Source organism: Gymnoscopelus microlampas (assembly GCF_963454915.1).
Source record: "Gymnoscopelus microlampas genome assembly, chromosome: 6".
Classification (NCBI taxonomy): domain Eukaryota; kingdom Metazoa; phylum Chordata; class Actinopteri; order Myctophiformes; family Myctophidae; genus Gymnoscopelus; species Gymnoscopelus microlampas.
In genome coordinates this window covers 46,304,689-46,327,815 of record NC_139943.1, presented here as the reverse complement: position 1 = coordinate 46,327,815, position 23,127 = coordinate 46,304,689, and the positions used below count along the sequence as shown (strand labels likewise).

General features: G+C 40.5%; 3 protein-coding genes across 3 annotated transcripts; 1 reads left to right on the top strand and 2 right to left on the bottom strand.

The window, feature by feature from the left end:
- On the bottom strand, nucleotides 1-2,037 carry LOC311047513 (phospholipase A2-like). The gene is made up of 5 exons (XM_084060257.1): nucleotides 2,002-2,037; nucleotides 1,747-1,808; nucleotides 1,050-1,206; nucleotides 775-908; nucleotides 1-180 (listed from the first exon to the last, which is right to left on the bottom strand). The coding sequence occupies exons 1-5, from the start codon at nucleotides 2,034-2,036 to the stop codon at nucleotides 59-61; spliced, it is 510 nt and encodes a 169-aa protein (XP_083916383.1). The 5' UTR covers nucleotide 2,037; the 3' UTR covers nucleotides 1-58.
- A 3,032-nt stretch (nucleotides 2,038-5,069) lies between these two features.
- man2c1 (mannosidase, alpha, class 2C, member 1) lies at nucleotides 5,070-17,484 on the top strand. The gene is made up of 26 exons (XM_084059947.1): nucleotides 5,070-5,247; nucleotides 5,729-5,854; nucleotides 5,954-6,077; nucleotides 6,449-6,519; nucleotides 6,947-7,124; nucleotides 7,484-7,673; nucleotides 7,774-7,880; nucleotides 8,278-8,388; nucleotides 10,843-10,935; nucleotides 11,546-11,662; nucleotides 11,759-11,854; nucleotides 11,952-12,097; nucleotides 12,988-13,111; nucleotides 13,574-13,695; nucleotides 13,798-13,883; nucleotides 14,084-14,239; nucleotides 14,334-14,413; nucleotides 14,820-14,914; nucleotides 15,011-15,112; nucleotides 15,357-15,513; nucleotides 15,669-15,812; nucleotides 16,079-16,188; nucleotides 16,371-16,450; nucleotides 16,568-16,710; nucleotides 16,794-16,897; nucleotides 16,990-17,484. Exons 1-26 carry the CDS (start codon nucleotides 5,147-5,149, stop codon nucleotides 17,099-17,101), a joined length of 3,075 nt encoding a protein of 1,024 aa, XP_083916073.1. The 5' UTR covers nucleotides 5,070-5,146; the 3' UTR covers nucleotides 17,102-17,484.
- A 22-nt stretch (nucleotides 17,485-17,506) lies between these two features.
- neil1 (nei-like DNA glycosylase 1) lies at nucleotides 17,507-22,670 on the bottom strand. Its single transcript, XM_084060937.1, has 10 exons — nucleotides 22,543-22,670; nucleotides 20,902-21,385; nucleotides 19,584-19,703; nucleotides 19,161-19,269; nucleotides 18,935-19,025; nucleotides 18,584-18,705; nucleotides 18,203-18,230; nucleotides 18,043-18,113; nucleotides 17,751-17,955; nucleotides 17,507-17,616 (listed from the first exon to the last, which is right to left on the bottom strand). Exons 2-10 carry the CDS (start codon nucleotides 21,357-21,359, stop codon nucleotides 17,570-17,572), a joined length of 1,251 nt encoding a protein of 416 aa, XP_083917063.1. The 5' UTR covers nucleotides 21,360-21,385; nucleotides 22,543-22,670; the 3' UTR covers nucleotides 17,507-17,569.
- Between the last annotated feature and the right edge of the window lie 457 nt (nucleotides 22,671-23,127).

The following is a 23,127-nucleotide window of genomic DNA, read 5'->3' as shown; positions in this document are numbered from 1 at the left end:
ATTAAGAAGAAAACATTTTAGAATGAATGGTGTGTCCCATTGCATGTCTGTTTGTTGCTCATGTACAGCGGTCTCTGGGAAGGTGCACATACTCCTCATTGAAATCTGCACTGGCGAAACAAATGGCTGCTTTCCGGTCACAGTCACAGATGAACTTCTGGCATGGACTGTTGCTGTTCCCTGAATGACAAAAAAGAAATCATAAAAGAAGATCATTAAGCCTGATTTACACTTCGTACAACAGGTCATAAATTAAGCATTGGACAGCCTAAGAGAGGCCATCAATTCTCATTTCAAGTAGTATGAATGTAGAGACACATTCGTGCTTCAGCCAGCTTCTTCAGAAACACGGTGCTCTCGGTAATGGACAAACAGATCAATAAAGGCATTCTCACCTGGGTAACTTCACTTTGGAAGGTCTAACCCAGAAACAGACACTGCAGCACATGGATCAGTAAACATGACTCTGATGAATGTCAAACGTTGGTCATGTTTGCAGTTGGCCGTGTAATAATAATCTAAAATGTGTGTGCTGCAGTTCCCCAGTGTCTATATTGGATAGTATGAATGTTGGTCAAACTTTCAGTTATGTCAAGTTTGGGATTTATTTAATCTCTTTCCCAGCCTTTTCTCATCTCACAGGGATAAAATCCTGGTAAAGAAAACTACAGTAGAAAGTGTGTATAGAGTGGGACTTCTATTGTATGTATGTAGGCCTCTTAATTTTCCACCTCAGCATTAAGCAATGGGTGTCAATTGGCAAAAATAACTCACTGGGACAGGTGACAGTCTTGGTGGCATTCACACATTTGAAATCGTATTGTTTGGTGTAGGGGTTGTCTACGATAGGCCAACATGAGGGATGTTGGCTGGCATCACCATAGCACCTGTCATGGACCTCACAGCATCTGACAGAAACGCAGAGAACAAAAACAAAGAATTAGCAAAAACGACAAAAAAGCAAACACAAACAACACAACAAACCTAACAAATACATTTTTATGATTCACATCGTCCCATCCCACCATGTGTTGCCCTTGAGTACGTACCTGTCAAGGTCATCAACAGGCGTACCAGAGCCACCCTTCCCGCAGTAGCAGCCATAGTCAGCGTAATCCAGTGCTGGTATGCTCTCAGGTACTGTACATTGAATCATGGTGTTGAAGTCCCATAGTGCACGTTTGCTCCTGTGTACCGCCACTGAGGCTATATGAGGGGACAAGGAAAGAGGGCGTTAATCTTGGACAAAGGCATTTAATTTCTCCATTATGTGCCTGCTGTGTATTTACATGTATTTTCTATAGAAAGGAGTTTAATATCAATACTGCAGAGCATCAATTCTACTAGTTCTACTAATTCTATATTGTAATACTAGATACAAATGCGTATGACTGCTACTAATTACTGATTATTAAAAAATCACACCCTGTGTGTCACGTGAAGCTTCACCAATCACTTTGTTGACGCACCTGACCAATCAGAACGTTGACGCACACAGACAAAGTCCGGTATAGAGCGGCTAGCGCCGCTAAAAACATAATAATAATAATAACTAATCAAATCCAACCAGACAAATCTTTAAATGTGAGAAAACATAAAAACAATACCATAATAAACAGCTAATCACACTTAGACTTCAATAAAGAAAACCAAAGTCTGTATGTGATGATGAGTCTAAAACGTTATATAGAAACCAGACAGATAGTGCTCTCACAACATAAACCATGTTGGATGTTGAATACTCACAGACTAGGAGACAGATGGACAGGACAAGCAGAACACGAGGCATGTTCTTTTTGCAGATGAAGCTGTGATGTGGAACAGGAAGATTTTATATGGAGCTAGAAACGGAAGTTCCAATAGATGGGCTTGCTGACAACATCTGCTAAGAACATGTTCTGTTGTAAAGGTATTTGAGCAGAATGTACCTTTGAAAGTATTACACGTTTAAATAGAATTAGCCCTTGCTTAGTAGATTGCATTTTAGTGGAATGTACTTACCTTTGCGTGTACAAAACGTTGAAAGAGATCTGCATTTGTGTAGAAGGTCACCTTAAAAGGCCCAAAAAATACCATTTGAGTGAAATGATTATAAATAGCATTTGAGTTAAAGTTATCTTGCAAAGTATAAAAAGTATGAACAGTATTAGTGTTTGAGTGAATGGGTAAAACCCATCCTACAACAAATAGGATCAGAGACGTGGTCTACAGCGGGGGGGGGGGGGGGGGGGGGGGGGGGGTTGTCTTGTAAATGTGTAAGTGTGAGTAACCAACGTTGTAACCACTTTTCCGACCACTTTGTAGAGTTTCACAACATTGATGACCGTTATGATTGCTATCTATCTATCTCGAGGTGTTCAGGGCAGGGCATGGCTGATATACAGTAGATCAGGGAAGATGTGGTCTGGTTAGTTCTCTAAACATGAATGTGCCAGTCATTGACATCCAGGTTGAGCTTAATCAACTTAGAAATAATTTCTGCAGGCAATGACCAAATAGCTTCAGACAGGGTGGTCATCAACGTGACCTGTGGGTTGAATTGTCCCAATACGGTAATGATTGAATGGTAAAAACCTTTGACCATAGAACGGCCACATGTGGCAAAATTATTCAGGACCATCCAGATTCCAGGTTCTCATCCACTTATTGTTGAAATAACTCTGAAAAGAGTTCTTTAACTTGTCGTGTCAAACCACTGTTATGACCAGCTGCTTTGTAGAGTTTCATAACAATGACTGTGCCATGATTGCTATCTTGAAGTGTTCAGGCAGGGCATGGCTGATATAGATCAGGGAAGATGTGGTCTGGTTAGTTCTCTAAACATGAATGTGGCAATGACAAATAATTTCTGCAGATAGTGACTAAGAAAAGCTTCAGACAGGTGGTCGTCAACGTGATGAGAGGGATGGTCTGCAGCATGACCAGAGGGATGGGTGTTAGTGGGATCATAGGTGGTCTACAGCAGGATCAAAGAGTCGGGTCGCTGTAGGATTTCATTACTGATCTTCCCTTTCAATGCCCTCAGGCATATGTATCTACTGAATACATAATTTACAGTTAGACTTAGAACATACTTGCATATTGCTCTCCCTTGTGTGACTTGACTTTCCATCCTGTAATGTCACGGAGGTATGAAGCTATAAATTGGCTATGGACGTTGCCTGTGTGTGCAAATGTTGCTTTTTGCAACAGGTGCTGAAGAAAAGTTTGCCTACTTTCTCACACAGTCTTCTTTTGGGATTGCAAAATTCCTGACAATTTCCCTTTTATGCAAAAATAAAAGGACTCTCTATCATCAAGCGAGTGGTTATTTCTCAAAAATCAGATCAGAGCTGTTTGTTGAGGTTTTTGTTCTGTCTGCAACACCATCACTCATACATAGCATAGCATATAGGCTATGCCCCAGAGGTTAAAGGACTGAAGGATGTGAAGAATCATCTGTCAGACACATGGACATCTGTGAAATCTGGGCACCTCAATGTGAATTGGCTTCTTCTCTTTTTGTTTGTGTGAAAAAGTAAAGAATACAAGTATGCTTTGGAAAATGAACTACAATAATGTAAAGTATACATGATTTGAGCATGCATGGTGCGTCATTATCAGACCTAAATATATCCTTGATCCTCTATGACTGGCTATTCACAGGTTTTGCAGCAATTGTTGAGATATTAGGCCTTGAATGTCAAATGTTCAAGCATCATATATACTTTACCTATCATTTCATTCAGAACATTTTCTTTTCTTTTTTTCATTCTTCATTTTAATTTTGGGGGAAAAACTGCCCATTTAACACCTAGGTGCCCACGGTTACCAAAACTAAGACAGGCTGCAGCTGTTCTCTCATGTGGATTTGTCAAAACCAACCAACCAACCAACCAACCAACCAATCAATCAATCAACAAATCAATCAATCAAAATGTATTTGTACTTTACTGCGGGAGCAGACCTACTGTTAAATTGCTATGTGACAACCAACCTAATAATCGTACAGAGGTGACACAGGGATGGCACCATCATTGGATGGGTAACAGGATAGGTGGGCACCTTGGTGTTAGATTGGCTATTCTTTCCAAAATGTTGAAAAATAAAATATTTGGAACATGTCTTTAAGAAAGGTAAAGTGTATATTATTAGAAAATGCGTAAACATTTGACAATTAAGGTCTAATAATATTTCTGCAATTACTCTAAATTGCTCCAAAATCTGTATAGGGGCATAAACAAGAAGTTGAAGGATAAAATTAAGTCTGATAATGATGTACCATGCATGTTCACATCATGTATACTTAAAAAAAATAATTAAAGGACCATTTTTCAAATATTTAACGTTTTAACAAATTTACCTCGAGGTGCCCAGATGTCCCTAGTGCCCACCAGGCGCGCCCACCTATAGGCTCAGTCAGTGCCATCTATTAGAGAGTTACGCCAACTCCGTTCACTTGCGGTGTGGGAATCGTCGACGGCTCCTTGTCACTATTTCCAGCTACATGAACCACGTGACCGACGCTGTTTCTGACCCCTCATTGGCGCAACTCTCTAGTCTAATAGAAGGCTCTGGGCTCAGTGTGAAGACATTCACAGATGTTACCAATGATACTAATGAAGGCTCTGTTCCATTCTGGTCAAACAGAGTCAGGGTGCTGATATTGTGCATGTTGGCTCACTGGAAACACTGTGTTACACCAGTGGGTCTACAGTTGGGGTTCAGGGACCCTCATGGGCTTCCAAATGGCTCCTTACAGGTGTGTAACTCTGAGAGTGTACAAATGGAACCAAATGGACCCGTAAGGATAAGGGTCCATTTGGTTCCATTTGTACACTCTCAGAGTTATGGGGGTTGTGGAAACCACTGTGCTACATTAAATGGAACAGAGCCTTCATTAGTATCATTGGTAACACCTGTGAAGGAAGTGATACTATGGCTGCTGTGCATAGAGCCTATTATCCATTGGGTGGTGGTACTGAGATCAAAGGCTGACATCTAGCGGCTAGTACCTGTAAGTACAACAACACTGAGTTGTACTTCCGGGTCGTTTACGAGCCTTTTGTGGACCTTGTGATGATGTGGTGCAGAGCTTTGAATGGCTCTGGATGTGGTGAAGCAGTTCTAGGTGTTGTGATTGACTGTTTACTCTAATAAATGCAACATGTATCACCAACCTGTACTGAAGAACAGACGGACTCTTCTAGAAAGAGCAGAGAAATTCGTATCAGACATTTATTTTACAGACTGCAATCTCAGAGGACGGTAATTCATTTTCATCCATTATTCATCCACGATCCATTCAGTGTCAAACAAATATGCAAATTTGCGAATTCTATATGCAAATAGTGTATTGTTTAGTGCAGTGGTCTTCACCGTTTTTTGAGGCCATGAAGGACCCCCTTAGCTGTGAGACAGATGAAGCAGGGACCCCCATGTTAGTATATTATAATATTATAATATACTATAATAATATATAATAATATATAATATTATGTTGCAGATTAAAACTTTTCATAGATAGCTTCATAGACTTGTTTGACAGCACTGTCATCAGTGTTGGATTCATGTTTATGTGTCTTTTCAGACATTTAACCACTTGAACCCTCTATTAGAAAACTTTGTCTGTTTTTTTTCCCTCTACACCAACCCCCTTTGCCGAAAATGTCTGTCTGTCTGTCTGTCTGCGTCAATCAATAAATCAAAAATCAATCAATCAATCAATATTTTTTGTTTTACTCTGCAGACTCTATGGAGACTCTCATCCACTGGAATGTCTCACCTCATTCCTGTCCCCTAAACGTATCTCATTCCTGGAGGCTGCCAAGCAGAACTTTGCACCATATAAAGTTGGTGACTCTTTCGGGCCTACGTAAGTATACTAAATATGGTATGTTTTATAGCCTTGCATTGTAAATACATTTTTTTATATCGGCAATAACGCTAAGCTGTGATTGATATATGTCTACAGATGGTGGACTTGCTGGTTTGAAGTGACCGTGTCAATCCCAGAGTCTTGGAGAGGGAAGGAGGTTCATCTTCTGTGGGAGAGCGATGGGGAGGCTATGGTTTGGAGAGAGGAACAACCTGTGCAGGTAATAACCTCAGGGATCGTACTTCAACCCTTACAAATAGGGTATAGCAGTGCCCTATTTCGATTTGTGGTGCCACAAATCGAAAGCCCATGAATATTTCCCATAGAGATTTCCAAAAATATTTATATTAATTAATTATTTTAAGAAAAATAAAAAAATAATGCCATCCAAAAACCATGCCATCCAGGCTGCTGGTGAATCATGACCATAAAACATTAGATTCTGTGAAGAAAAAAAAACATTGAATGGACTTTTTTCATATAAATATTTTCGAAATCTTGGGAAAATGAATGGGCTTTCGATTTGTGGCACCACAAAATAGCTGCTCCCATTCTGAATCTCACAGAGTTGTGTAACATATTTCTTTGTAGGGGCTAACTAAAGAAGGAGAAAAGACCAGTTACATCCTGACCGAGTGTCTGACCGACGAGGAGCCACACAGGTCAGTCAGTTGATTTGATTTTTCAGCCTGGTGTCTCCATTTTGGCGATTGGTCATTATAGGCAAAATGTTTGTATTTGAAAATAAAATATCTACAAATGTGACGCGTTGTGAGCTTGTAAATCTTCTATATTCAAATATCTGTAAGTATAAAGTAGGGCTTAAGTGGTTTATTTCTTGTGTATGTACACGTATAAAGTAAAATAATTGAGGATATGGTCCTCATGATGTACAGAATGGCATGGTTTGTCACAGATGTTGCAATACAGATGGCATCAAATATAACATACTGTAAGTACATGGCTGCAACTGTAAAGCCTAATTTAGCCTTCGCTCACCGAAAATAACAGATTTTTAACTAAGAAATGAAACACTCATCTCACTCAACTGCTAATGCACATTTTTCAATGCTGTTCCTTGGTCTATAGGATCACCCTCTACGTGGAACTGGCCTGCAATAGTCTTTTTGGAGCGGGTCAAGGGTCCATGATTGCAGCCCCAGACCCTAACAAGAAGTATTCTGTCCAGAAAGCAGAGCTAGTGGTATTTAACCACGACGTGAGGGAGCTGCTGACTGACTTTGAGATGCTGGTTGATATTGTGAAGGTAAATTCAGAGATAATGTGGCATATTGATACATTTAGCCATTTAACAGCCTCTACACCAAATCTCTTCACTGAAAATAGCAGCTCTACAAGCTCACAACGTGACGTGTTGTGAGCTTGTAGATCTGCTATTTTTGCTGACTAGAGATGCTAGGGTTCATGTGGTTAAAGTATATGAATGGTGCCTGAAAGAACGGCCGCCTGATTGAGTAGCTCAGCTCTACATAGTGGACTGAACATACATGAACATAATGCTCGGGGATTGATGAGGTATTATTTTATGTTTTATTTAACTGTGAACGACTGGACGTTAAAGACTACACTTATGCTCACACTTCCTTCTGTCCGTCTCCGTCTCAGCACCTGGGTGAAGGAGAGCAACGTGGCTACCAGGCACTTTTCACCGTCAACGAGATGGTCAACCTGTGTGACCCAGCGGATCCCACATCTTTTCCCAAAGCGCACAGTCTCGCCCACAAGTTCTTCAGCCAACGCAATGGACAGAGCCAGCACAACGTCCACGCAATGGGCCACTGCCACATAGACTCAGGTCTCAATTTATAATTTCATTGGTATACAGTATACAGTATAGCCATGCCATGTTGTCACTTTTTGAAGAATGAGTAAATAATATCACTTTATATCCACAGCCTGGCTTTGGCCTTACGAGGAGACCATTCGCAAATGCGGTCGAAGCTGGGTGACAGTGATCCGCCTTATGGAGAAGAATCCAGAGTTTGTGTTTACTTGCTCTCAGGTAATTTGACCACAGTCTTGCCACAGTTCTGTGATAGTTTATTGCAAAAAAATATAGTTTATTGCAATAATGATAGTTTATTGCAATAATAATAGTTTATTGCAACAATTGCCACTTCCAACATGGCATCCCTATGCTGGGCATGTTGTTATAGGCAAGAAGTCCAAGATTGTCAAAAGTCTTTAAATATAGCAAAAATAACACGTTGTGAGCTTGTTTGGGCTATTTTTATGTGACACCGTCATATGACAAAGTGTACAGTAGGGCTTACAATAGGGGGGGGGGCAAGTATAGACACCTGGGGCACTCCGGTCAAGGAAGACTAGTATAGGGTTTCAGTGGTTAGGCAGTTAAAACAAGGGCTACAAATAAAGGTTATTGCCAATTGTTTACCCAGGCTCAGCAGTTCCAGTGGGTGAAAACCTGGTACCCAGGACTCTACTCACAGATTCAGCATTATGTCAAGAAGGGCCAGTTCATCCCAGTTGGAGGCACATGGGTGGAAATGGCAAGTACAATTTGTGAAATCACTGTTTGTTTCTTGTGCTTTATGGTTCTTTTAACCAAATTTCAAAAATAGCAGATCTACAAACTCGCAATGTGTCATGAGCTTGTATGGCTATTTTTGCTATTTAGTCCAGTTCTATATGTAATTTCGTTCAAATGTTCGGGGAATTAGGAAAACTATACATTTTTGGAAACTTCAGAGTATAACAAATCAGAAAATCCATGATTCCATTTGCGCAGAAGCCAATATGGTGGCCATCTTGGATTTTGCAAAATGGCGACCTTTGAATATTCATTTTTCAATATCTCGACTTCTAGATTACGTAGGATCTGGATTCTAGTGGCTAAATCTACATTGTTAGGGTCAGGAAATCCAGTGGCGCTAATTAAAAATATTTACAAATGATCAATGGCACAGATTTGGGTCATAATCCTTGATTTTGGGGGAACAAATGTAATATTCGTTTTTCCACTATTTTGACTTCTAGATTACATAGGATCATGATTCAAGTGGTTAAATCTACATTTTTCAGGAAATCCAATGGTGCTAATTAAAATCAGTGATCAATAGCACATATTTACATAACAATCTAGAATTGTAATATATGATTATCTGAAGAGACAGAGACAGATGATTTCTCTCATTGACACAAGCTAGGTTGCGTCATTTATTTACACAAACACAAACTAGACCAGTCTATACATCATCCTCACTATCGTCATTGGTGTCACCAGCCAATGTATCTTGACAGTCTTCATCATTTTGGCAGTCAGCAGTACACTGACATAGCTCCGTACAGGGTAGCCCCACTGATCTGCACGAACATCTAAGTGAAAAACAGTCTGCTTTATAGTGACATCTGACCATCTCAATGATTGTCTTTGGTGCTGGGAGGGACTCAGTTGTAACTGGTTTCAGCTGGCCGTCCTTGTCCTTGTAGTAGCCATTGTTGAGTGGGTCAAGGAACTCCTGATGAGCAATGTGGACTCTTAGGACATGCTGCTTGAGAGCACCAAGGGTGGGTGGAAGCTTGTCCCCTTCTACCTTGTGTTTGCAGAATATCACTCACTGTCATCATTGCTGTCACTAGCCAATGTATCTTGACAGTCTTCATCATTTTGGCAGTCAGCAGTACACTGACATCTGACATCTGGGATTTTGGAAGTGGCACCAATATGGAAAATTCTGGGTGCAGACCGAGCCAAAGCTTTGCCTGCATTTCATGCCTTTACAGGAGCAGACAACACTGGGAGATTTTCTAGGATAGGCAAACCTACCTGGTGGAACAGTTACCTCAAAGCTGGTGATGATGTCCTCAAGGCTCTGAAGATGCTTTCTCAAACCAGTGATGTGACAGAGGATCTACTAACTACAGTAGCTAAGTTTGTATGCACTGCATACTTACCAAAGGGGATCAAAATAGAAAACATCCCTGAGCTGAGATGGCATCTATTCTGCAAACACATGGCAGAAGGGGACAAGCTTCCACCCACCCTTGGTGCTCTCAAGCAGCATGTCCTAAGATTCCATATCCAGGCCAGAGTGTGGAGTCAGGCACACATTGCTCAGCAGGAGTTCATTGACCCACTCAACAATGGCTACTACAAGGACAAGGACGGCCAGCTGAAACCAGTTACAAATGAGTCCCTCCAAGCACCAGAGGCAATAATTGAGATGGTAAAGAAGACTGTTCTTCCCTTAGATGTTCGTGCAGATCAGTGGGGCTACCCTGTACGGAGCTATGTCAGTGTATGCTGACTAGTGACAGCAATGATGATAGTGAGGATGATGTATATACTGGTCTAGTTTGTGTTTGTGTAAATAAATGACGCAACCTTGTGTCAATGAGAGAAATCATCTGTCTCTCTTCAGATAATCATATATTACAATTCTAGATTATGTAAATATGTGCTATTGATCACTGATTGTAATTAGCACCATTGGATTTCCTGAAAAATGTAGATTTAACCACTTGAATCATGATCCTATGTAATCTAGAAATCAAAATAGTGGAATAACGAATATTACATTTTTCCCCCTAAAATCAAGGATTATGACCCAAATCTGTGCCATTGATCATTTGTAAATATTTTTAATTAGCGCCATTTGATTTCCTGACCCTAAAAATGTAGATTTAGCCACTAGAATCCAGATCCTATGTAATCTAGAAGTCGAGATATTGAAAAATGAATATTCAAAGGTCGCCATTTTGCAAAATCCAAGATGGCCACCATATTGGCTTCTGCGCAAATGGAATCATGGATTTTCTGATTTGTTATACTCTGAAGTTTCCAAAAATGTATAGTTTTCCTAATCCCCCGAAAATTTGAACGAACCTTCTTTTTTGGACATATAGAACTGGACTAATTTGTCGTACAACGACTTACATAGTGCTTAATAGGTTAATAACCTGTGCTATTGTAGTGTATATAAAGATGAATTGTTTCCTTTCAGGATGGGAACCTTCCCTCAGGTGAATCCATGGTCAGGCAGTTCCTGGAAGGCCAGCGGTTCTTTCATCAAGAGTTTGGGATCTACTGTAAAGAGGTTGGGTTTAGTAAAACACTAAGCCAAGCTTATAGGCTGTTTTGTATGTATTACTCTAAAAAGAGTTAAGTCAACATAATTATGACTAAGCTCTAGCCGTGAAACCATGCAATCAAACAATGCAACCTCCATAAATGTGAAACCACTTTCATGGGTGGTGAAGCAAACTTAGAGCCGAAGTAAAAATGTAAAAATATTGTCCATGATTACCTGGTTCCACCCTATTGGACAACATCCATAGGAAATGTATGTTTGTATGTACATAAAAATAAAAAGTAAAGTAGGGTTGGGCAATATATCGTTATATTAATGAGACTAGATATCGTCTAGGATTTTGTAAATTGTAATATTGTGAAATATTTTTTATTACTTAAGCCTTCATTTTATACTTTAAAAATAGCTGCTCTACAAGCTCACAACGCCTCACATTGCTTTTTTTTTTACATAAAAAAAAATATATACATATGTAATATGTATTATCGTCACAATATCGATATTGAGGTATTTTGTCAAAAATATTGTTATATTTGTTAATATATAATATTGTTATCTTTGTCTGTATTCCCCAGTCCTAAAGTAAAGTCAAAGTAATTCTCCTTGTCTTCTTTAGTTCTGGCTACCAGATACCTTTGGCTACTCTGCCCAGCTTCCTCAGATCATGCAGGGCAGTGGGATTTCTCGCTTCCTGACACAGAAGCTCAGTTGGAACCTAGTTAACGTATTCCCTGTAAGTTACACACCAGAACCAGCACTAATGTCAGTAATAATAATACATAAAATGTACTATTTATATTTTTCTTTGGAAAATGTTCACTTTTCGCAGCATAATACATTTTTCTGGGAGGGTCTGGATGGATCCCAGGTTCTAACTCATTTCCCACCAGGAAATTCATATGAGATGAAGGGCAAGGTTGAGGAAGTGAGTGAGCCTTCAAACACACGTCATTTGAGTGTTACATTTGTGAGGGAAATTGTCATATCGCTCACATTCGTTTTCATTTCATTTATTTCCCCAGTTGGTAAACACGGTGAAGAACAACAAGGACAAAGGCCGAGCCAATCACAGCGCAGCTCTGTTTGGTTTCGGGGATGGTGGAGGCGGACCCACACAGCTGATGCTAGACAGACTGCAGCGAGTCCAGGATACAGATGGACTTCCCAAGTCAGTGCCTCCTATCACTCTACAGAAACCCTGACCCATCCTAATCTAGAAAAAGGAGGAAAAAAACAATGAACTTCCAAACTTTATTATTAGTTTATTATTCTAACCTCCGTGATGCATGTCTCATAATCGGACAGATCCATCTTGACTATAGAGATAATGTGTTCCGAGTTGCGTGATGTTTGCACAACATCTGTAGGAGTAATATCAAAAAATGTGTTTTGCAAAAGTCAGCCTCCTGGTGGCGACTAAAAGGCACATGGGAAAAATAGTTTTTTCCTTGTCCTCCAGGGAGTGTGCGTGCAAAGTTTCACACTGATCGGTCCAATTATAGTCAGTTCCTCCTATGACAACAGAAACTGTGAGCCATCCCAGTCTAGACAAAGTAAAAAAAAAACAATGAACTTCCAAACTGTTTATTCCAACCTCTGTGATGCGCGTCTCAGTCAGCACGTACATGATAGACTACATTGTGGCTCTTTTCAATACAGAGGGATGTGACTAGTGTTTAGTTACGTCACTGTGACATCTGTATTGTTTTACAATGAGTCAGGCTGGGTCCTTTATGGAGTGATACTGTAACTAGAGCAGTCACTTGGTTTCTGGTTTGTGTTCCCTAGTAGGGCTGAAAATATAGATTATTTTCTTAGAAACTATTCTATGAATTAATTTTTTTTGATTAATCAAATATCAAGAAGCGTGTTTTTTCCCCCAATAATAACTTTTATTTTTCATATCAACGAATCAATGCCCACCATATTGCGATGCGTTGTGAGTTCGTATTTCTTTTTTTGTTTTGTTTTCTTTGGGGGGGGGGGTTGATATTGTTTGATAATTGTTTTCCCCCAAAATGGGGGAAAACAATTAACTGTTACGCCACTATTCCCCAGAGTGCAGATGTCCAGTCCTGACAGGCTATTCTCTCAGCTCCATGATGACTCGGCGTTGCTGTGTACATGGACTGGAGAACTCTTCTTAGAGCTGCACAATGGAACCTACACCACACAGGCACAGGTGGGTCTTTCATTTCAACCGTCAAAACTAATATCCACTCACTGTCTTCAGAAATTGCAACCTAGACTCTTCTAACCTCTTGGCTCCTAAGCCGTGGAATGATCCATCCCCCCAACTACAGTCAGGATTGCACTCCTTCGTTCTTTGTATCAGATTACTGTGCCCACAGTATTCAGATGCTAGTTATGTTATCCAGATGTATGTTGTTTACTTTTTCACATAATACAGTATGTTGTTTACAGTAGATAGATGTTGTTTAGCCGTACCCAGATGCCATGTATGTTATTTAGACAGATGTTAGATTTGATGTCTACCTTAAGGGTGCAGCAGTTAATCAAACTAATTGATTTAATCGATTATAAAAAATAAAATAAAACATCAATTTTAATAAATAAACAATTTGGGGGGAACCTTTTGTAAAAACTAAATTAGCTGTTAAAACGACATATACTTTTTTTTCAGATAAAGCTTGGGAACCGCCAGTGTGAGGCTTTACTCCATGATATTGAGGTAGCCAGCAGCTTGGCCATGCGGAAGGACAAGGCCTTCCAGTACCCTGCAAAGCAGCTACAGGAGCTCTGGAGGTACAGAAAGGGCATTTGTCTTGGATAAGAAAAAGGGGGGTTAGATCAGATGGTATTGGAACTCCCGGCTGGACATGGTTTCTATTATGTTCTGTCTTGCAGGCTGCTTCTTCTAAACCAGTTCCATGATGTGATTCCTGGCAGCTGTATAGAGATGGTTGTGGATGATGCACTCTCTTATTATCAAGGTACACTGAATAATTTGTGTTCCGTTTTAGGGTTGCACTGACCTTTATCAGGTATTGTATTCTCAATAAATACTCTGGCTGTAAGTGAAGACAGTGTGCAGGATTCCCTTTTTTCATGCACTGGCTGCCTGTCCTTGAAGTAGATGTGCAGAAGGACCTCTTTTTAACAGGGTTTAAAAGAATTACGCTCTGTCCCCCAGACATCCGTAGGATCGGTGGCCAGCTCCTGCAAGATGCCTGTAAATCTCTGGGGCCAAGGGAACAGCAGGGCGACTCCACTGCCGTGTTTAATGCGCTGCCATGGGAGCGCAATGAAGTCATACAGCTTCAAGATGCCACTGGCCAACCTCGCCTCGGTACATAACACATTTTGTAGGTATTTACGGTTGTTAGGTATTTACGGTGGTGCGTTCAAATCCTTGTTGTCTGACACTGTATATGGTATTGCAGCTCTGGTGAAAGTTCCTAGTGTTGGTTTGACCATCGTCAAAGACACACAACCTGTGATTCCGGTCTCTGTCACTGTGCAGGTATGCTATACTGTAGTCGTGCATTGGTTCTCAAAGTGGAGTCCAGGGACCCCCAGGGGTCCTTGGGGGGGTTCCAGGGGGTCCCCAGCAAAAGTAGTTAACATAGCATCACAATCATTTTAACCATTTTATCCATATGTTGGCTATTCAAAAACAGCAGATCTACAAGCTCACAGCGCGTCACTTTGTACCGCGCTGTGCTTTTTGATATTTTGAAAAATAAGTATTGGAACATTTTGGATTACTTTTTTACTTAAATCGTCTCTTCTGGGGGTTCCTGGCACAAAACACTTCCAGATATATATCCATTTGAGAACCACTGCTGTAGTGTATATAGAGGGCATTTTATTCAAATTGCTGTGGCATTATTGAAGTTGCGTGACCCAGGCCTCATCTAACATTGCAGGCTGACGGTACTGTCCTCATGGAGAATGGGATTTTACAAGCCATTGTTAACAAGGATGGAAGCTTGGCATGTCTATATTTGATCAAGGAAAACCGGTAGGACCCACATTGGGAAGGGTTGTGTAGTCTGCAGTGCATGATTACAGTAAACAAAAACTGAGTTAACTTTTTTCTTGCCACTGTTGCTTTCAGAGAGGCCATCTCTGACGGTTGCCAAGGAAACCAGTTTGTCATGTTTGATGATGTCCCCTTATACTGGGATTGGGATGTAATGGACTACCATCTTCAGACGAGGTCTCTGCCACAACCATTACTTTAACCTTTTGTGAAATATTTCTCTATCTCATTAAATAAAAAATAAAAAAAATACAATTATTAACTGTATTTTTATCTGTATTATATTCATCCCAATTACACTTGTTAGCAAAGCTGGATAGGATTAACAAACTCACTTGTTGCATAATTCAATGTATCAATGAAATGCACAGTATTTTCATTTAGCTCAGTTCGATTGTAACAGCTGTGTTGACCCCCATAGGAAGCCAGTGTTGGAGGTGGTGCAGCCTGTCAAGGTAGTGTCTGCTGGTGGACTGAAGGGCAGTGTCAGCTTTACTCTCAGGATCAGTGACAAGAGCACCATCACTCAGGAGATTGTGTTGGACGCCATGAGTCCTTACATCAAGTTCAACACACAGGTGTGTGCCATACTTCCATGTTCATCTTATGTACTTGTAAGGTACTGTAGATCGACACGATCATTGATCTAATTGGACAAACGTTACATTGCTTTAGCATTTTTAATTGAACTGTTCTATCACCAAACAAATCAAAATACAATTTGTAATTCCAGGTGGAATGGGCAGAGTCACATAAGTTCCTCAAGGTGGAATTCCCAGTGCGAGTACGCTGCCCCAACGCTACATATGAGATCCAGTTTGGCCACCTGCAGAGACCCACACACAGGAACACATCCTGGGACTGGGCCAGGTTTGAGGTATAGCACTGTCTGTGTAGTCAACTGTACAGTGTGCTTAACTTTATCTAAATATACAGTACAATTAATTTACTTTAATTTATTCAGTATTTAGACGTTTTGGTCCTGTTTTGGTCCTGTAAATATGTCATACTTTGTGATATGATGTGAAAGTAATGGCAGTGAGAATGTCAAGTTGTACAAAACATAAAAAGGTGCGACTGTCTAAATATTTATGGAGCTCATGATACATGCAGGCTAGCATCACATCTTGTTTAAATTCTCAGGTGTGGGGTCACAAGTGGGCAGACCTGTCAGAACACGGCTTTGGAGTTGCTCTGCTGAACGACTGCAAATATGGCTACTCAGTTCATAAGAACACTATGACATTATCACTGTGAGTATTATTACATACAACTACCACAAAATATGAATCCTCACATCAAGCTTAGCTTAAGCTCATTAACTGTACAGTATGTAGTCATACAACGGTGTTGCTCGACAAAAATCTGTTCTGTTCAACAATTATATAATATATAAGTATAATATAAATGTTAACAGTGCATGTCTCTGTCACAGACTTAGAGCTTCAAAGGCCCCAGATGCCAATGCGGACATGGGGGTACACCATTTCACTTATGCCGTCATGCCCCATACAGGTGGGTTTCAATGCATGTGCAGGGAATTTACCCCTGGGATTAAAAGCGTTGTGTGCAACTGTGCATGGTGAAAACAGCATGGTAGGTTGAGATAATATTTAATGTGTGCTGTAACAGGTACTTTCCAGGACGCATCTGTTATCCAGTGTGCATACAACCTCAACTACCCTCTGAGGCTGATCAAGTGCTTCCCACACACCGCGCCATGGAGTGCCTTCTCTGTTAGCACTGCAGCGGTCATCCTTGAAACGATTAAACCGGTATGCTCCCAGCGAACGCTCAGCTTTCCACTCAAATCTGTTTTTATTCCCTGATGCTATGAGGATTTATTTTCTCTACACAGGCTGAGGACAGAAAGGATTCACTGGTTGTCCGCCTATACGAGGCACATGGAAGCAGCGTGACAGCAACTCTCCGCACTTCCCTCCCTGTCCAAGAAGCCTGGCAGTGAGTATTTCTACCATTTACCTGTAGTTTGCGCCAATGTTTTTTATTACATCATAAGTTGATATTGAATCTGCCTTTCCATCCCATCCTAGTTGTGATCTTCTGGAGCGTGTGGATGCTACTCAGCCAGCAAAAATGACCAATGATGGAATTATTTTGAGCTTCAAGCCCTTTCAAATTGTGTCTCTGCTTCTCTGCCTGTAATTAAAGTTGCATCTCTGGTGGGCTAGATTTGCATTCCTACAAAATGCTTTATTAGAATCAAATTGAAAGAATAGTATGAAATTAGCAAATGTTTCATTTACATTAAAGTATTTGAAGGTATGGGTAACTGTTCCTAAGCTACGTGTATATAAATGACACATGTGGCTTGTATTCATTTCATGAAAATCATTGTTTATGGCAGGCTGAGGTATTTTGTATCCAACTGTGAAACAGCAGCTCTTGGAGGTATTTTTGATATTCTATAGTATAAAATGTTTTTAAATCGAAATATTGGGAATAGGTTTACAAGATTTTAATACAGACACTACCTGTTCCATAGCTGTGTTCAACTAAACACTTAGAATCAACATAACATTTTATTTGTTTATTCTTTTTTCTAAAACAATATCCGTATAAAACAATACAAAACTGGTCCCAAACAGTAGTTTTTCTCCATCATTAATGTGGTTATTTTGTGCTTTGTCTGGTGACTCTCCCACTCCGCCTCTGTGGAACTGCAAAAGAAAGGACTCCAGTTACGCTACTACAGTACAGATCTACCACCAAGTCCATTTATTAATGTTCTGCTTCACATATTCCTAGACTTGAATTCAATAAATAATCATGGCTCACCAACCACAATACTCACTTGACGTCTCTGCACTGCTGCTTTTCCTCCTACTTGCGGTCAGGCTTTTTTTGCCCCCTGTTGTGTTGACTAACTGGCCTTTAGACTTCCGTCTCTCTGAAGCTGGCTCCTGGAGTGTATCCATTTCTTTCTTTAGCCTCTTTGTTACTGGTTCCTGTTTAACTTGCTTTTCCTTTTTTGTCCTGTCAGAACGGCTTTTGACCACCTAAAAGAAACAATCAAAATGGTTTAGTAGTGTGTTTGAGTCATTACCACTGTTAAGGATGACATTGTTTTGGGGGTTTTTAAATACCTTTTTCTTGCATTCGTAATCATGGTCATCGTCTTTCTTTGCTCTCTTTTTTGCCTTGGGTGATTTTGAATCTGTGGGACGACACCAGACATTTGTTCAGTCATGTAAGAATAAGATGGCCTAGTCATATTTGTATTTATTTATACAAACTATTCCTTACCCTTAGGTGCCATGGGCCCAGGATCACCCTGAAATTGAGACAGTGGTTGGTTAGTGTATATTGAGCAACATAAAATCTAAATTTGTTCTGTATATTTCCTTACACAACTCATCCATGGCAAAAATCCACCCGCAATACTAATACAATAAGAATAACTCTGTATGCTGTTATAATGAAGGACCTACTGTATAAAACAAATGCTAATTACAGTACAGTTAGCAAGAATTTGCAAGTGACATACAGTGTCAGGTAATTCAATTTTATGTCGGCTGTCAACCATGACATAGCCATTGGTCATGAACTATTATGACTACATATGTCATGACCTGATAATGTCAGTGTTACGAGGTGGGTTCAAGTAAAGTATTGCCCGCTACTCACACTGAACCACATAGTTCTTCCATTGTGGTCTCTGATAGATTTCATCCCATCCACGTAGTAACATTTCAGCCATGCCTTGAAGTCAGAGTAGTCTGCCTTCTCAGGATCATAGCCCTTTCCACCTTCGAAAGGTTAAATCACAAAGGAATGTGTCAAAAATCATGTATGCACTTCAAAGACAGCAATATCTATTCAAAACTGTCCTACTGGTAAACATGCTATCCAAAACACAGTCATCACTGAGGCTTACTCAGCTGAAATGGTATACAGTTTCAACCCACTCTGCATGTTTTTTTACTTGGCATGGTAAACATGCCTCATAGACAAGACAGCAAACACGATATTGCCTACCTTGGTTCACTACCTCCAGAGGAACTGTGTGACACAGAGTTAGCAGGTCAGCAGCCTCGACTTTCACATTCTTCATAGCGCTGTCAAAGGTCTATTGATCAGGATACAAAGTGGTGCTGTTAGAAAAAGCACAATGAATGGTGTTGCCTTTCAAGATCAGAGAATCCCAAATTTGAGCTTCTCTGATCAAAGGGGGTTTTGCGAGTATCATCTTATACCCTTTCACCTTGGTGTCTGTGAGTTGATCTTTAATATCCGTGTCATTCTCAAAGACTTCCTCTGACCCAAGGCCTTCCAGCACCTTCCTCGCCTGCACAAATGGTGGTATATTTAGCCTGCCAGGAAGGAAGAAGAGTAATTGAGGCTCTATTCTTTCGAAAGTAAAGGCCCTATTGTTTTTCCAATGAAATTGTGTTCTAATCATGCCTCCCATCTAGCCTGGTAAACCCTCCCGGTCGCAGGAATTCAATTTCATATGGAATGAAAATGAAATTGAATTCCGCGACCGGAAGAGTTTACCAGGCTACCTCCCATCCACTGTATGAATGAAAACACAAAGGAATGTCATTCATTTCAGAGCTGAGTTTGAATCACCATCTAACAATTGAACAATCGTTCAGAAAATAAGTTATGAGTTTTCTACAATCACCTGAAAAGAATCTCAGCCCTCAAGTAGTTGCCGATGCCATTGAAATACTTTTGATTCAGCAGAACTTCGCAGATGGGCCTGTCAAAGGCCCGGTCAGACAGGCGTGTTAAGACGTTCTCTCTGTGGAAATAAACCGACCAAAGTCATGATCACAAAGTCAAACCTTTGGGTGGAGCCAATGATTTAACTTAACCCATCAAGACCGAGTGCCGTGCTACGAGCTTGTAGATCTGCTATTTTTGAAAAATCGTGAAAATGTGTGCAAATCTTTGAATATATATTGTTTAAAGCGAACATTTTTTACTTTATTCTTTGCTTCTCGGGGTCCCTGGAGGCTGGAACAAAACATTTTGAGATGGGGGTCCTCGGCCAAATACATATCATTTTGGGGGTCCTTGACATGAAAAGGTTTGAGCACCACTGATATAGAAACATACGTTTTTTCAGAAAACTGTTGGGATTTAGAAGACATTTGTAGAATCGGCCTCAGGTCTTAATGGGTTAAACCTGATATACTTCGTCATACATCACAAACTAAAACATTACGTTTTTTTTTTGTACTTTTGGGAAAATATTTGGAACGTTTTCACCCAAAATAGGGAAACCAACTTGAAAGAGGTAACAGAATCAGTCAAACAGTGCTGATTCCAGATAGCACACGCAATCACGCACTCAAAATACAGGTCTATAACCTGTTATAGACCTTGTCAGAGAAGTTGCATTGCTAGTGAATAACTTAGGTCCAAATGTATTTCCTGTTTGCTGCTGATATTCACAAAAACTGAAACAGGAAAGAAACTTGGATCCATTTAGGTCTATAGTGGTCATTTGGAATACAAATCTAAAGACACTCTGAAGTTCTATGGCAAGGGTTCCCAAACTTTTCAGGCCGCGACCCCCCAAAATAATCATATTTGAACTGGGGACCCCCACCCTTACAAGCACTTGGAATTGCAGGCATTCAATTTAGTTCCACACTCAGTTCCACAGATAAATATTGTGAAAATAGCCGTACTACATACAAGCTCACAACGCCTCGCTTGTAGATCGGCAATTTTCACAATTTTTGCCTATTTCTTACGTAATATTTGACTATTTGGTATTAAAAAGGTCTTAAAAATCCTTAAAATGTCACTTTAGAAATGTGCAGATACCCTTTATACTGTACGTTGGTTTGTTTACGGTTAAGTGAGAAAACAATGTTGCACATTAAGCTAATCATCTGGGGACCCCCCAAAATAATTTGGGGGCCCCCAGTTTGGGAACCACTGTTCTATGGGACATACTCTCATTCCACTCCTACTTCCATTATACCAACCTGAAGCTTTTGTACTCGAACATGACGCAGGGTCCTCTGACAGGCTGCCAGGTCCCATTTGGCTGCCAAGTGCCAAACCTACGTGCGTCCACAAAGCTCAGCACTCTGCAGGGCTGCTCTGTGGAGTAGAACCGCAGATGGGCGTGCTTGGGGAGCTCATCCTCAGTGGTCAAGCGGAAAAAGCCTGACATCCCGAAGCGGAAGACGATGTCCATGGGCTGGTCAGCCTGCCCTGCCTTGACTTTGCTGCATGTTTTGTCATCACTCTTCATGGGGGTCAGTGTGAGCATCACTTCCTTCCCTCTGGAGGTGGCTTTGATGCGGTACTCATCACAGGTGAAGGGCACATCAGGACTCTTGCTGACCTCAGACTTCCTGACCGGTCCTGTGAAAACCACTCCTTCACACATTCTGTTTACAAACAGGCTTGCCAGGTGGAGTTCTGGTCCTTCTGGCATTTTGTTTCAATATTATGCTGCAGCTCCTATGAACACAATTGTTTAAAAACAGAAGGGGGAAAAAATTAAGAGAAAAGCGGTGACAGGACATAAGGTAACAGGATAGGCACTAAGAACATCTGGGAACCTCGATGTAAAATTGTCTATTTTGTTCAAAATGTTAAAAAAATAAAATATTTGGAAAATGTAAATTATACATGATTAGAACATGCTTAAACATTCGACAATTAAGGTCTAATATTTCTACAATTGTTACAAAACCTGTATATCCAATCATTTTGGGGCATAAGCAAGAAGTTGAAGGATAAAATTAAGGCTGATAATGGTACCGTGCAGGTTGACATCATGTATACTTTACATTACATTTTGGACAAAATAGACAATTTTACATCGAGGTGCCCAGATAGTGCCCAGTACTGCCCACGTGCTGTATCCGGACATAAAAAATGTACATGCACAGTCAAAAATAAAACTAATAAAAACTACACTTCTAATGTTTTATGTTCACTTGCACGGGCAATAGAATAGATGAATGTTTCATTTTCTTAAATCATGTGCTCTTGTAGCCCCGTTTGGAACCTCACTCTCCACGATAGCTCCGAGATGAGGTTCCACTGCATTGGGTCCAGGCAGAGGTAGAGTCCGACAAAAGTCAGTGAATATTACCCTTTTTGCAACATCGTATCCAAAAAGTAAAGCTAGTCCGAGACACCTACAGATGTTTGCAAAAATAGTCAGAAAGTTAAATTTAACCGAGGGGGTTGAAACAACCGTTTAAATCGTTTATTTAGTCAGCCTGTGCCATGTTTTACGATTCAACCCGGAAGACCCCCCCGACGGCAGGTCCGAGTACTGCTCCCGATTCAATGGGAACATGGCACAGGCTGACTCAAAAATAAACAATTTAAACGGTTGTTTCAACCCCGTCGGTTAAATTTTACTTTCCGGCTATTTTGTAAACATCTGTAGGTGTCTCGGACTACCTTTACGTATTGGATACGATGTTGCGAAAAGGGTAATATTCACTGACTTTTGTCGGACTCTACCTGGATCTCATCTCGGAGCTATAGTGGAGTGAGGTTCCAAACGGGGCTCTCTTGTGACGATAGGACAGGCTATTTCTGCAGGACGGCGCAGTCAGTCACCAATTACAACCTTACAAAGGATGGATCTGGTAACTTACCACGGTGAACAAAAACAAATGGGTGGATCAGGGACTGGTTTGCATGCAGCGGTGCAAGTTGACGATCAGGCACAGATCAGACAGAAAACACGGCAGGCTCTTACAAAACAGTTCACTTCACATTGTTGTTACTTAACATGTTAGGCAGTGTTGCCAGATTTTGCGAGACTAACAAGCAACTAGGTCTATGAAAACAAGCCCAAAAGAAGCGACTAAATAGGCGCACTTGCATATGTGCACTTTTAAACCTATATATGCATTGGCTTGAAAATAGCCGATCTACAAACTCGAGCCCGATCACACGCGTTGTGAGCTTATAGATAGATAGACCTGCTATTTATTTATTTAAATATTTGTTTTAACATTCTAACAACACAAATATTGCATGGGGTCGCTGGCACAAAACATTTTCAGATGGGGGTTTACGGACAAATGCATATACATTTTGGGGGTCCATGACATGGAAATATTTGAGAACCACTGCTTTAAATAATAATGAAAACATTGGAAGCACGCCCAAATAAGAAACTACACTTTCGAAATAAGCCGAAAAAAAAACGCAACCACCGATATTTTCAAGCAACT

Excerpts from the sequence above, each read along its gene's own strand:
- man2c1 (XM_084059947.1), top strand. The coding sequence starts at position 5,147 with ATGTATCACCAACCTGTACTGAAGAACAGACGGACTCTTCTAGAAAGA. Across the intron at positions 11,663-11,758 it reads ACCTAGTTAACGTATTCCCT|CATAATACATTTTTCTGGGA; the intron begins GTAAGTTACACA and ends CACTTTTCGCAG. Across the intron at positions 12,098-12,987 it reads GATACAGATGGACTTCCCAA|AGTGCAGATGTCCAGTCCTG; the intron begins GTCAGTGCCTCC and ends ACTATTCCCCAG.
- LOC311047513 (XM_084060257.1), bottom strand. The coding sequence starts at position 2,036 with ATGCAGATCTCTTTCAACGTTTTGTACACGCAAAG. Across the intron at positions 909-1,049 it reads CCTGTTGATGACCTTGACAG|ATGCTGTGAGGTCCATGACA; the intron begins GTACGTACTCAA and ends CGTTTCTGTCAG. Across the intron at positions 181-774 it reads CAAGACTGTCACCTGTCCCA|GGAACAGCAACAGTCCATGC; the intron begins GTGAGTTATTTT and ends TTTGTCATTCAG.
- neil1 (XM_084060937.1), bottom strand. The coding sequence starts at position 21,359 with ATGCCAGAAGGACCAGAACTCCACCTGGCAAGCCTGTTTGTAAACAGA. Across the intron at positions 18,114-18,202 it reads TGGGCCCATGGCACCTAAGG|ATTCAAAATCACCCAAGGCA; the intron begins GTAAGGAATAGT and ends GTCGTCCCACAG. Across the intron at positions 17,956-18,042 it reads ATTACGAATGCAAGAAAAAG|GTGGTCAAAAGCCGTTCTGA; the intron begins GTATTTAAAAAC and ends TGTTTCTTTTAG.